General features: G+C 40.1%; 1 protein-coding gene across 1 annotated transcript in view; it reads left to right on the top strand.

The window, feature by feature from the left end:
• The window catches only part of e4f1 (E4F transcription factor 1), a 40,026-nt gene extending 32,806 nt beyond the window's left edge, over positions 1–7,220 (top strand). Inside the window, exons 12-14 of the mRNA XM_060840283.1 lie at positions 3,642–3,799; positions 4,377–4,439; positions 4,570–7,220. Coding sequence (XP_060696266.1) covers positions 3,642–3,799; positions 4,377–4,439; positions 4,570–4,914 — 566 coding nt within the window. The 3' untranslated portion in view covers positions 4,915–7,220. The remainder of the gene's footprint in view (positions 1–3,641; positions 3,800–4,376; positions 4,440–4,569) is intronic.
• The last annotated feature ends 6,038 nt before the right edge of the window (positions 7,221–13,258 follow it).

Below are 13,258 nucleotides of genomic sequence, written 5' to 3'. Positions count from 1 at the left end.
TCAGCTATTCCCACTTCCAACCTTCCCCCATATTATATCTTTTCATATAATTACCCAGTTTCTGGATGAAAGGCACATTAGGATTTGTGACCATCAAACCAATGCATCCCAGATCCCAAATATTGTTGAGAGAAAAGAAATCCTCAAGTCACTTTTGATTCTTTTGTCAGTCACCTTAAATTGGTGTCTGATTCTTGACTCCTGTGCTAATGAGAATAATTTCTCCCTGTCTGCTCAACCCAGACTATCATAATTTTGTTCTGGATTAGTGGTGCTAGAAGAGTACATCAGTTCAGGCAGCATCTGATGAGCAATAAAATCGACGTTTTGGGCAAAAGCCCTTCATCAGGAATAAAGGCAGTGAGCCTGAAGGGTGGAAAGATGAGCTAGAGGTGGTGGTGGGGGGAGAAAGTAACATAGAGTACAATAGGTGAATGGGGGAGGGGATGAAGGTGATAGGTCAAGGAGGAGGGTGGAGTGATAGGTGGAAAAGAAGATAGGCAGGTAGGACAAGTCATGGGGACAGTTCTGAGCTGAACTTTGGAACTAGGGTGAGGTGGGGGAAGGGGAAATGAGGAAACTGTTGAAGTCCACATTGATGCCCTGGGGTTGAAGTGTTCTGAGGCGGAAGATGAGGCGTTCTTCCTCCAGGCGTCTCGTGGTGAGGGAGTGGCGGTAAAGAGGGCCCAGGACCTCCATGTCCTCGGCAGAGTGGGAGGGGGAGTTGAAATGTTGGGCCACAGGGCGGTGTGGTTGATTGGTGTGGGTGTCCCAGAGATGTTCCCTAAAGCACTCTGCTAGGAGGCATCCAGTCTTCCCAATGTAGATGACACCGCATCGGGAGCAACAGATACAATAAATGATATTAGTGGATGTGCAGGTAAAACTTTGATGGATGTGGAAGGCTCCTTTAGGGCCTTGGATAGAGGTAAGGGAGGAGGTGTGGGCGCAGGTTTTGCAGTTCCTGCAGTGGCAGGGGAAGGTGCCAGGATGGGAGGGTGGGTTGTAGGGGGGCGTGGACCTGACCAGGCAGTCACGGAGGTCTTTGCAGAAGGTGGAAAAGGGGTGGGGAGGGAAATATATCCCTGGTGGTGAGGTCTTTTTGGAGGTGGCGGAAATGTCGACAGATGATTTGGTTTATATGAAGGTTTGTAGGGTGGAAGGTGAGCACCAGGGCCGTTCTGTCCTTGTTACGTTTGGAGGGGTGGGGTCTGAGGGTGGAGGTGCGAGATGTGGACGAGATGCATTGGAGGGCATCTTTAACCACGTCGGAAGGGAAATTGCGGTCTCTAAAGAAGGAGGCCATCTGGTGTGTTCTGTGGTGGAACTGGTCCTCCTGGGAGCAGATACGGCGGAGGCGGAGGAATTGGGAATACGGGATGGCATTTTTGCAAGAGGTAGGGTGGGAAGGGGTGTAATCCAGGTAGCTGTGGGAGTCGGTGGGTTTGTAAAAAATGTCAGTGTCAAGTCGGTCGTCATTAATGGAGATGGAGAGGTCCAGGAAGGGGAGGGAGGTGTCAGAGATGGTCCAGGTAAATTTAAGGTCAGGGTGGAATGTGTTGGTGAAGTTGATGAATTGTACTGCTCTGTCAAGTATTTCCTCAGCCTGTCTAAGGAGAACAGTCCCAACTTTGCCAATCCATAACTGAAGTCTGCTATTCTCACAACCATTCTTGAAAATCTTGTCTGAAGCCTCTCCAATGTCCAGAATTGAGTGTAGCATTTCATTTGAAGTTAAACCAGTATTTTAAAAAGTTCACCATAATTTCCTTGGATTTTATATTCTATTCCTCTATTTGTAATCCTAAAATTCTGCATGTCCTATTAATAATTTTCTTAAACTGCATGCCATCTTCAGTGGTTTCTGCAGATGTATCCATAGGCCCTTTACACTGCATCCACTTCAAAATTATATTATTTATTTTGCGTTGCCTTTTATTATTCTTTCTCCTGAAATTAATTCCTCTGCACTTTTCTGTGTAAAATTTCATCTTCCATGTGGCTGCTAATTCCATCAGCTTGTGTTGTTGTGAAGTCTATCATTGTTCTCACAGTTTACTCTACTTCCAAGTTTTGTATCATCTGCAAATTTAGAAATTGTGCTCTGCAAGACTAAGTGTAGATAATTAATATGGATCAAGACAAGTGGTGAACCTAATATAATCCCCTGTAAAATTCTACAGTATACCTTGCTCATTTTTAAAAAATAAAGTTCACCACCACTGTCTGTTTCCTCTCATTTAGCAAAATTATTTTCCATGTGGCCACTGACCCTTTTAATTCTTTAACATTGCTCACAAGTCTGCTATGTGGCAATTTATCAAATGCCTTTGGAGTCCATGTAATCGACACCAACCCTCTTTGAAATCAGATATGCGCTATTTGACTTTAATATCCGTGTGTGATATGATGAAATCTGGTTAGGAGATAGGAGACAAAGGATAGGGATAATTGGTATGTGATTAATTTGGCAGGATGTGTCTAATGACATCTTCCAAGAATCTCTAGTGGGTGCTGAACTTTTCACTGTCCATTATAAATTACTTACTTGGATAAAAGAATGGAGAACCACATTTCCAAGATTGCTGCCAACACAAAGCTAAGGTGGCACAATAAATGGTGTAGATTGCAGGAGAATGTTGCAAATGGAAATTGGTAGTACACTGAGTTATGGCATGTGTTTGCTGTGCATTTTCTCTCCAAGCCACCCATCATTCTGACTTGGAATTATATTGTAGTTCCTTAACTGTCGCTGGGTCAAAATCCTAAAGGCATTGTGGGTCAACCAACAGAACATGGACTGCAGCAGTTTAAGAAGACAGCTCACCACCACCTTCTCAAGGGCAACTAGAGATGAGCAGTACATGCTGGCAAGCTGATGATGCCCATATTTTGCAAATGAATGGCTTTTTTAAAAAAAGGAAGGGTTCATGAAGTCCAGAAATCACCGATAGCTAGTGGGCAAGGTCAAAACATAAAATGACAAATGGTCTCCAGGACTGAAATACAACAAAATCAAAGCTTTCATTAAAAAATGCTCTGCTTAGACTCCAATTGGAGTACTGTGAGTTGGAGATGCTGGTGTTGGACTGGGGTGTACAAAGTTAAAAATCACACAACACCAGGTTATAGTCCAACAGGTTTAATTGGAAGCACACTAGCTTTCAGAGCAATGCTCCTTCATCAGGTGATAATGTTAGTGTTCACTATAGGCAGCACATCAATACTTCCCCTTGGAGAGAATGCAGTATGGGTTAACCAGGGTTATCTCGGAACTGGAAAGGTTAAAATATGGAGACATCTTGCAAACTTGTTGTGTATGTCTTTAAGCTTAGAAGATTAAAGGGTGATATGAAGTATTTCAAAATGAAGTTAATCAATACGGTATGTAAGAGGAAACTATTTCTCGGTTGTGGAGTGCAGAACAATTTGGGCATAACCTTATCATTCGAGCCAGGCCATTTGTAGGTGCAGTCAGGAAGCACTTCTTCATACAGAGGGTATGGTAAACTTCTTCCTCCAAAAAATACTTTGATTAATAGCATTCTAGTTAAGACACAGATTTGTCATGATTTAATTGAATGGTAGGGTGGGCTCAGTATAATTTACTGTAAATTAATGTGATTCTCTTTTCTCTGGAGGTGGCTGTCATGTTGGATGCAAAGAGCTGGAACAACAGGTATCGACAGATAACAAATCCACAGACAATGTTGCTGCAACCATTATCACTGATGACCCCCATACAGTGCTGGTGGAGTTCTCCTCCGTAGTGGCCAATACACAGGAGTATATTATTGAGGTACCTGGGGGATTCTCAATATTTAAAAACACTTAGATCAGCACTCTTCTAAAGAATGGCATTGTAGTATAGCCATTTATCTTCCCTATGAGTAGCTAAGGATGATTTGTTGTGTGGGGCATTATCAACATTTGATTTCTGCCTGCGTTGTTAGTATGTGTGATCTGTGTTCTTAGTGGTTATGTGAATTGTGAGCAAATTACTGGTTTATTTGAGTTGCTTGTGGTTACTTGCAGTGTTCCCACTAAACTGCATGGTCCTCTGGCTGTATGGATGGTAAACAGACTATGCACATGAAGCAGTCCCTTAAAAAAATTAAACTTGGGTTATTAATGTACACGTGAGTTGCATATGTGGAATATTAGTGTGCGTGAGATTTGTGTGTGCTGGTCATTTTTGTACAGATAATCTGTGTGAGGGTAGCTGTGTACATGTATTTATGTTGTAGTTGTGTACATGTGAATTGCATTGAGGCAGTGATGTGGATGTGATTTGCACTGGACCACTACTAAGTGTGTGATTTGAGCTGGTTGCTATCATATGTAATATTCCTTTTGTTTCTGTGTTTCATTGCCAGGCTCCTGCTGAAGTTGCTGGAAGCAGTGATATGGGCACTCTAATCCAAGGCTCTAAGCATCAGGTTGGTGGTTGACTCCAAACGTTTAGAGAAGTTATATTCTTTATATTTACTGCCCACTGTTAAACTGTTTCCATTTGATATATCTGGCATCAATGTGTCTCATGTTCAACTATTTTAACTTCCTTTTCAGGTTGACAGTCAGATCATGAAAGTTGTGCAGCAAATCATGAACCAGGCCAACTCTGGCCATCAGATAATTGTCCAAAATGTTTCCATGGAAGAGAACCATGAAGAAGTAGCAGATGCAATCACCATAGCAACGCCCGATAGTCTCACTGAGCAGGTTGCAATGACACTGGCATCCAGCATCGAGGAAGGACAGACCTTGTTGGCGGAAGGCAGCCTAGAGACCAGCCACAATACTGTCACTATGGTGGCAGCAGATGGTATTGAGATGCTAGAACATACTGATGAGTATATGATTACTACTCAGGATGGAGATGTGGAAATACAGACTGTGGTAGTGGGTGAATGACAGGAGCTTTTACTGGCCCTCCCCGGTTCCCTAATAAGGGGAAATCATTAATAAAGTGGGTGCCAGAACCGTGAATACTGCATTATGTGGTTACTGCTTCACAACAGGAATCAATGTCTGGTCATTTCATTTATTGTTTCCAAGCCACAGAACGATACGTGTCACTATTACGTTACATTAATGAAACTCTCATGCTCAAAATCTTCCTGCATCATTCAAAGTGTAAGCCATTTTGCAGTGGACTGTGCCGAGATACCTAATTGCTTCATGTTGCAGCTGAGTGCTATCTAGCGCATGTGCCCAAAGGAATGCATCAACATGTAATGTTGTTACTGAATAGTGGTGGGTCTGTGACCGCAGATTGTCTGCTGATGATGAGAGCAGGGCTGGACAGAATCTGACCACCCTAACTGGATTATTGCTGGCCATTAGTGGAACTCCTTCTCCTGATTACTTTGTGTCTGATTCTTTACTTTCTCCTACATCTCCTCCTTAATTTCTGTAAATAACTACCTCATGCCAAAAATGGACCCTGCCCCAGATGGAGCTGAGTCTAATGCTCCAGTTACTCTGCCTTATTTAAGATTCATTGCTTTACCAAGGGTTGCCAGGGGTATTATATTGTCGAGGTAGCAGTAAGTACTGGTAACTGAAATGCCTGTACAAGAGGGGAGGATGGCACAAGGCAGGCAGTTGTGAGAAACTGACATTAAGGAATGGCAGTAAAAAGAAATTCAGAAACAGATTCAACTAAAAGACCTTCAGGGCCCTCACAGCTCGTGTTCTCAGTACAAAAGGAGCTAAAATTTAAAATTGTATTTTTTAAATTGAAGATTGAAATCCAAGAAACTCCAACTGTAGTTCTGAGCGGTTTCCAGTGAGACACTGGACATGGTGAAATTGTTATTGACTTTTTTAAAAAAAAAATTCATGAAGTGTTGCTGTCTTGGTGCTTCTTCAGCTCTCGTGATGGGGACCTGTAGTAACAACCACGGCAAAGAGAAACAACGTATGTATCATTAGATTGCTCGTTTATTTAATAAATGATACCTCGTGGAGCTCACCTCTGAACTCTATTGGAATTCTGAAGAGAAGCTTGTATTCTCTGTTTCATCTCTTGAAACTTCAGAGATTTTATTTCATTTCTATACTAGGTATGGGAGGAATAGTGAATAGAGCCACAAAAAAGTAGAATGGAAAATAACAATCCCCAAAGTCTCGTCTAAAATCTCCCAGTATCCTGTGTAATAAAAATGGAATATTGCATATTACAATGCTTCAGCCCATGTCCCTGAGTAAGAATGTTTCCACACTCCACCAGATAGTTAAACAAAATGTGGCATGCTCACTTCCATTAAACGTACAGGATTCTCCATGATGGAGTGCTGTTTTCATATTGTATGATAGCTTGTTACATGTACACAATGAGCTTACTTGTACTTTTTGGGCAATTCACGACTGACTGCCTCTGTTGTAAATAAGACTTGAGAGTTGCCTATCTTGCTGTAAATAAAAATGCAGGATTTTCTTTTTTACAGATTCTCTACAACAGCATGTTTTCTACCCCAGAATACAGCTTATTTATCAGATATTAATCTATTTATGAACAATATTTGTAAGCCATTACTTCAGGGACATTTATCATAAAAATATTAGGATTTTTAAATTACTTTTGAAAAATAGAAGGATAGATCTGTAAAAAGCGGCCTTAAGTATGACCAAAACTAACTGGATTGTGACAAAAAAAAGTATGACAAATCAAAGTGATGTAAAGTGTATGTTTCATCTGAGATTACCTGTCACACTTTTCAAGAAAGATTATATTGAAATTGTATAGATTGTAAAGTATCCCTTTTAAATATTACCAGCAGTGCTTTAGCTTGTTCATTTTGGTAATAAAGTGCGTGCCTGGCATACAACAATTGCCCATTTACAGGATCATTGTTTCAGGAATGAAATAAAACTTGCGATCGGAAGCAGAGTCCAGAATGGACACCGATATGCTCAGCTTTATTGCAGGATTTTCCTGCTGACAGACTTTTTCCCCCAGATGCATTTGTAGTTGCTGTGGCTAACTGTAGCACTGAGGCATTCATATCAGAAAGGGTTGCATCACTGTGTCCTGCATAAGAGAGACTCTCCATTAAATGGATGTGTTTATGAATGAAAATGCCATGTGGTTGTGTGTGAGAAGTTTATCTTTTTACCTTAATCTGACGTTTCATTTTCAGTGTACTCAAGGCATGTACCAAGTTACTTTGCTGACTATCATTGGCGCCTCACTGTGTGACCTGGTTGACCTCAAATAAAAGTGGAATTATACCATCACTCTTACCTGCAACATTTATTTCCTTTATTCTTTTATGGTATATGGGCATTTGAATTACTTGCTAGGTCACTTTAAAGAGACAACTACATTGCTGTGTCGTAGGCCAGGCCAGATAAGGAGGTCAGATATGTTTTGCTAAAGGTCATTAGAAAATGGGTTTTTACAACATTTGATAGTTTCATGCTCATCATTGATGAGGCCAGCTTTAGATTAAATTACCTTTAATTTACTTTTAATCTCCCCAGATATTGTGGTAATATTTGAACCTGTGTACCAATGCATTACCTTCTGCCTCTTGATTACTAGTCCAATGACATTATTGCCATCACCATCTCACCCATTAACTGTCAAAAAACCTGTCTGATGTTATCCTTGCAGTGATGGCTATCAAACAATAGCCCTTTAATTGCCAACAAGCAGATACTAGAGCATACAGTATGGAAACAGACCCTTTGGTCCAATCAGTCCATGCTGAACAGAATCCCAAACCAAATTAGTCCTACCTGCCAGCTCCCCATTTCTCTCCAAACCTTTCTTATGCTGGTACTTATCTGAATGTCTTTTTAAATGTTATACCTGTGGCTGCATCCACCACTTCCTCAGGCAGTTCACTCCACGTGAACCACCCTCTGTGTAAAAAATTTGCCCCTCCCATCTTTTTAAAATCTTTCTCCTTTCACCTTAAAAATATACCCCCAGTCTTGAAATCCCCTATCCTAAGAAAAAGACACCAACCCTTAACTCTATCTATACCCTTCATGATTTTATAAACCTCTATAAGGTCATCTCTCAACCTCCTAATCTCTAGTAGGAAAAGTCCCAACCTATCCAGCCTTTCTTTATAACTCAAACCTTCCACACCCAGCAACATCTCAGGATAGATTGTGGGATGTGAAGCAAGGTTGAACTTATTTTCTTTAAAGGAGGAAACTTCGAGATTTAAATTAAATCAGGTTATGAAAAGACCTGTCAACCTTATACAGATAAATTGTTTATGCACATCAGAGCTCCAAACTTCTGGGGCATGGTTAAGTATTAGACAGAAAGAGTTGGGAGCATCTGTGGATTGAAAAACTGAGTTAATGTTTTAGGTTGTTGAATTTACTCTTGCCCACCTATATCCAGGACTCTTCTGATGTATCTGCCACTTCATCCAGTGTCTTGGCCCAACAGCCCCATGGGTGCTTTATTTCTTCTTTGACCAAGTGCCCAATATATTCCACGACACAGCTACACCAGGCCAATCAATTTAAAAAAATACAAGGTCATCAATCAGATATGAACGTTAGGGAAATCAAGTAGACCATGTTTATCATATGGGAAACAAGAGTTGTGTACTTAACTTACAACTTAACTGGGAAGAGTGTGCCAAGAATAATGACTCACTGTTCGACAAGGTGTCACAAAATGTATAGAATCCCAATGAGACCATGAGAATGACCAATTTGCTGGACTGCTAGTCAGGACAAAAGTAAATTAATGCCAGGTTTTGTTGTGAACAGAAAACAGCTATTGTAATGTAAAGTAGATTTAGACCTTTTCTTGAACTCAGAATTTTTTCTTTTAAGCTGATTCGGATTTTCTTTCTCTAATCATGGGTGTGTTCTGTCTGCAGGTACTTTTTTCTGTTACCCTAACACTGCAATTAAACCAATCAGTACTGTTGTAAAAACAAGGACTGCAGATGCTGGAAACCACAGTCTAGATTAGAGTGGTGCTGGAAAAGCGCAGCAAGTCAGGTTCTATTCCTGATGAAGGGCTTTTGCCCGAAACATCGATTTTCCTGTTTCTCGGAAGCTGCCTGACCTGCTGTGCTTTTCCAGCACCACTCCAATCTAGACAATCAGTACTGTTGTAAGGCAGAACTTCCTTAACATGAAAGATTCTTGGTGTTGCTCAAATTCACCCCCTCTCTGGCTTTGGCTCTCTCCTGATATTTCAGTTACAGCTGTACAACTTGCAGTTCAGTTTATAATCCCCACCACCTCACACCCCACAAAATATTGCCTCTTACATATAACTCTGACCTTAACGGAAAGAAAACACTTTTTAAATGCATTTTATTACCAGAAAAAAAAACACACAATACAAAAAAATTACATACATTCAGATCCATTCATTCTTTATACGGGCTTTAAAAAAATTATTTTTATTTGCTTCCCAGATTCTTAAACTATTTCAGCATAATCTTGATAATGGGTCAGCTATTTATTATCTTTTCCAGCAATGTGAACAATTCATGTTGAATGAATAAATTCCTTTTGAGAAATCTTGCCTTTTGAGTCTTAAATTTCTCTCCAAAAGCTAGTGGCTTAGAACCAGTTTGTATTAGTGTATGTGTGTAAATATGACAGACATAAACTTCAAAATGTTGAAAAGTCAATAATAATACAAGTCTTTTCTACAGTATTTAATACTGTTTGAATTTCTTAAAAGTGACTCCTAACTTCTCTATTCCCAATTCTTCATCTTACAACAAGGCTACACTTACCCACCAGTCACTAGCAACAATTGTCATTTTAAACCTTTTCATTACATTAGAGGTGGCCATCAGAGATTGTCTTCAGCTTTTCCAAAGCTGCTTAGTACTCTGCTGACCATACCACCTTTGTGTTTTTGAAGCAAATCTGTTAAAGGTACTGATATTGATCTCACATTAGGCACAAATTTACAATAAAACCCACACATTCCCAGAAATCTCATGTTTTCTCACTTTTAGGAATAGGGAATTCAATCAAAGCCTTCACTTGTTGTTCTTGGCAACACTTAGCCTTGGCCTATGATATTTCTTATATAAGTCACTCTTGCTTTTGCAAATTCAAGGTTTATTACTAAGATAGCTAACTGCAGTTGGGTTAAACAGGTTTCCTATTTGTTATGTTCTTGCCAGGTGTAACTGTATATTACAACATTGTTGAAATAAACTACACCATTTGGCACTTTAGCTATGTCTTGATTCATAATTCTTTTGTATTGCAGTCAGCACAAACCCAAATGGTATCACTTGACATTGATTTAACCAGTTTTATAGAGTCATAGAATCATACAACATGGAAACAGACCTTTCGGTCCACCACGTCCATGCTTGCTTAATTCCCAAACCAAACCAAACTAGTCCCAATTGCTTGCATTTGGCTCACATCCCTCTAAACTTTTACTATTCATGTACTTGTCCAAATGCCTTTTACATGTTATAACTGTACCTGCATCTACCACTTCTCTGGCAGTTCATTCCACATACAAACCATCCTCTGAAAATATTGCCCCTCAGGTCCCTTTTAAGCCTTTCTCCTGAAAAATATGCCATCTAGTTCTGAACTCCCCTACTCTTGGTGAGATACCTTTGTTATTCACTACATCTGTGCCCCTCACGATTTTATAAACCTTTAATCCAGATCACCCATCATCCTCCTACACTTCAGTGAAACAAGTCCCAGCCTAACAAAGCCTCTCCTTAGAACTTAGACTCTCTGGTATAACAAAGGTTGATAGATTTTGATATTAATGGTAATTGCCAGTATTCCTTAAATAGATCAATCTTTGAAAGCAATGAATCATTGACAACCTGTCAATACAATCTTCTAACCAAGGAAGTGGGCAGGAATCTGTTATCATTATTGCATTTATTTTTCTGTAATTGTGCAGGGACTAACATCACTGGTGAACTGCTTCGGCTAGATTCAATCAAGTTATTTTCTTGTTAGCATGCACTGAGATTCCATTTTGATCTAAGCTTTTTTGGGGGGGGAGGAGGGGCTTAACCAATAAGGATGTTATTTTATTGATTCTGTTCCCCCTACTTCCACATCATATTTGGCTAACTTAGTACATTCAGGTGTATCTCTATAGATTTTCTTGAATTTCTTTCCTAAATTTTCCCATTGCCTTTCCTTGAAGTAAGCAAATAGGCTAACTATCCCAGTATTTAAGTAGGCTTGTCAAATTGTCCAAGATTTGCTTTGTGAACTGTCTTAGCCTCTCTTTCCACCTCTTAGTACCCGGTTTTCCTCTATTGCTCTTACCACCTGACACATTTACTCTTTACCTTCCTCCCTACAATGATATTTCTTTAATATGTTCAGTGACGTAACCAGTTGTTCTGTTTGAGAGGGTTGGTGGGTTTGTGTACTAAGAGAGGTCTTAGTAATCTAGCTATCAAACAGCCCTACCGACCATCAAACCAAAAATCTGGGACTGCTACGTGGAAGACACCTTTATCATCTCAAAACGAAACAAGATAGAAGAGACATTTAACATCATCAACAACACCCTCACAGGCATAAAGTTCATCAAGGATGAAGAAACCAACAACAAACTCGCATTCCTGGACGTCACAGTCGAAAGAAAGGACAACAGAGAACTACAAACCTGCGTATACAGAAAACCGACAAACACTGACCAAATACTTTAACAACACCAGCAACCATCCCAACACACACAAACGAAGCTGTATCAGAACACTATTTCAATGAGCCACCACACACTGCAGCACAGATGAACTTCGGGAAATAGAGGAGAACCACCTATACAACGTATTCAAGAAGAATGGATACTCAAAAAATACAGTCCACAGATTCTTCAAGAACAAACCATGACAAGCAGACCAAACACAGCCAGAAACCCTAACCACCTTACCATACATCAAAGGAGTTTCAGAAATGACAGCCAGACTACTAAGACCCCTCAGAATCCTAGTCGCACACAAACCCACCAACACTATCAAACAAAAACTTACAAACTTAAAAGACCCAGAACAACCCATGGACAAAACCAACGTCATCTACAAATTCCATGCAAGGACTGCCACAAAAACTACATAGGACAAACAGGAAGAAAGTTAGCCACCAGGATACACAAACACCAGCTAGCCACAAAAAGACATGACCCTCTCTCCCTCGTAGTCCTACACACGAATGAAAAAAAAACACTATTTCGATTGGGACAACATATCTACCCTGGGACAGGCTAACAAAGACATGCCAGAGAATTCCTAGAGGCCTGGCACTCCAATCACAACGCCATAAACAAACACATAGATCTAGATACCATCTATCAACCCCTCAGAAAACAAACAGGAAATGACATCACCACAAACCCCAGGAACTCCATCCAGGACAAATATATAAATAGAAAGCAGGAGACACCAGCTTCACTTCACTTGGAGGTCACCACTGATGATGTTACCTAGCCAGGTGATGAGACATCTGGATATCAAACCTATAGCTCAGCGAGCAAACCTACACCCTAAATTTAACAGATGTACTATGAGTGAACAAGAATTTAGACTGGGTAAGCAAAGTTCCAACCATTAGACGTCCAGACCACAAGGTGGAAAATAATTTTCTCACAGTTTGTATGATGCACTTGTCCATAAAGGATGGTCATTCTTGTTTTAGAACTCTTTTTAAACTTTTTCTGTGTTTTTTTTCTCTGAGAGGGGGTTGGGGAAGAGATGGATGTTTTCTATCTATAGGCTCTTGGAGTTTCTCTCTGCTGCTCTGAAACTTGTAGCTTAACACACTGCAGCTGAACCAATCAGAGGGCTCTTGTCAGGCAGAACTTCCTGAACTTAAGATTCTCAATGCTGCTCAGTCTCAAATACTATCACTGTTTCAAAAAGCAATATGGCATCACGCAGCTCAAGAATATGATTTTTACTGAGTTGCAAAGCCCTCTTTGTTTTCCCTCTATTACAGTCCAACGTTTAACCAGCTTATAGCTCCAAAGAATAAAGGAGAAAAATTGTCTCTTTCAACACACATTGAATTTTGATGCAGTTTTCCTCCTCTCTCCTCACACTGCAGCTAGTGTGATGAAAGGTGTATAATTTTTATACACACACACACACAATCATCTTTGGAGTTTGGATTTCAAAATCAATGCAGACAGGTGTTTTGTACTTCTGTGAATGGTTTTCTTTTAAAAAAGAACAAGCCCTTCCAGAATATTCTTCAAATCCAACATTTTGAAAGAAAGCAGATGATGATAGACTCCTGTAGTGTTAATGGAAAAATA

This window comes from Hemiscyllium ocellatum, chromosome 20 (assembly GCF_020745735.1).
Source record: "Hemiscyllium ocellatum isolate sHemOce1 chromosome 20, sHemOce1.pat.X.cur, whole genome shotgun sequence".
Lineage (NCBI taxonomy): Eukaryota > Metazoa > Chordata > Chondrichthyes > Orectolobiformes > Hemiscylliidae > Hemiscyllium > Hemiscyllium ocellatum.
Note: the sequence above shows the minus strand (reverse complement) of the source record. Positions and strands in the feature narration are given on the sequence as shown.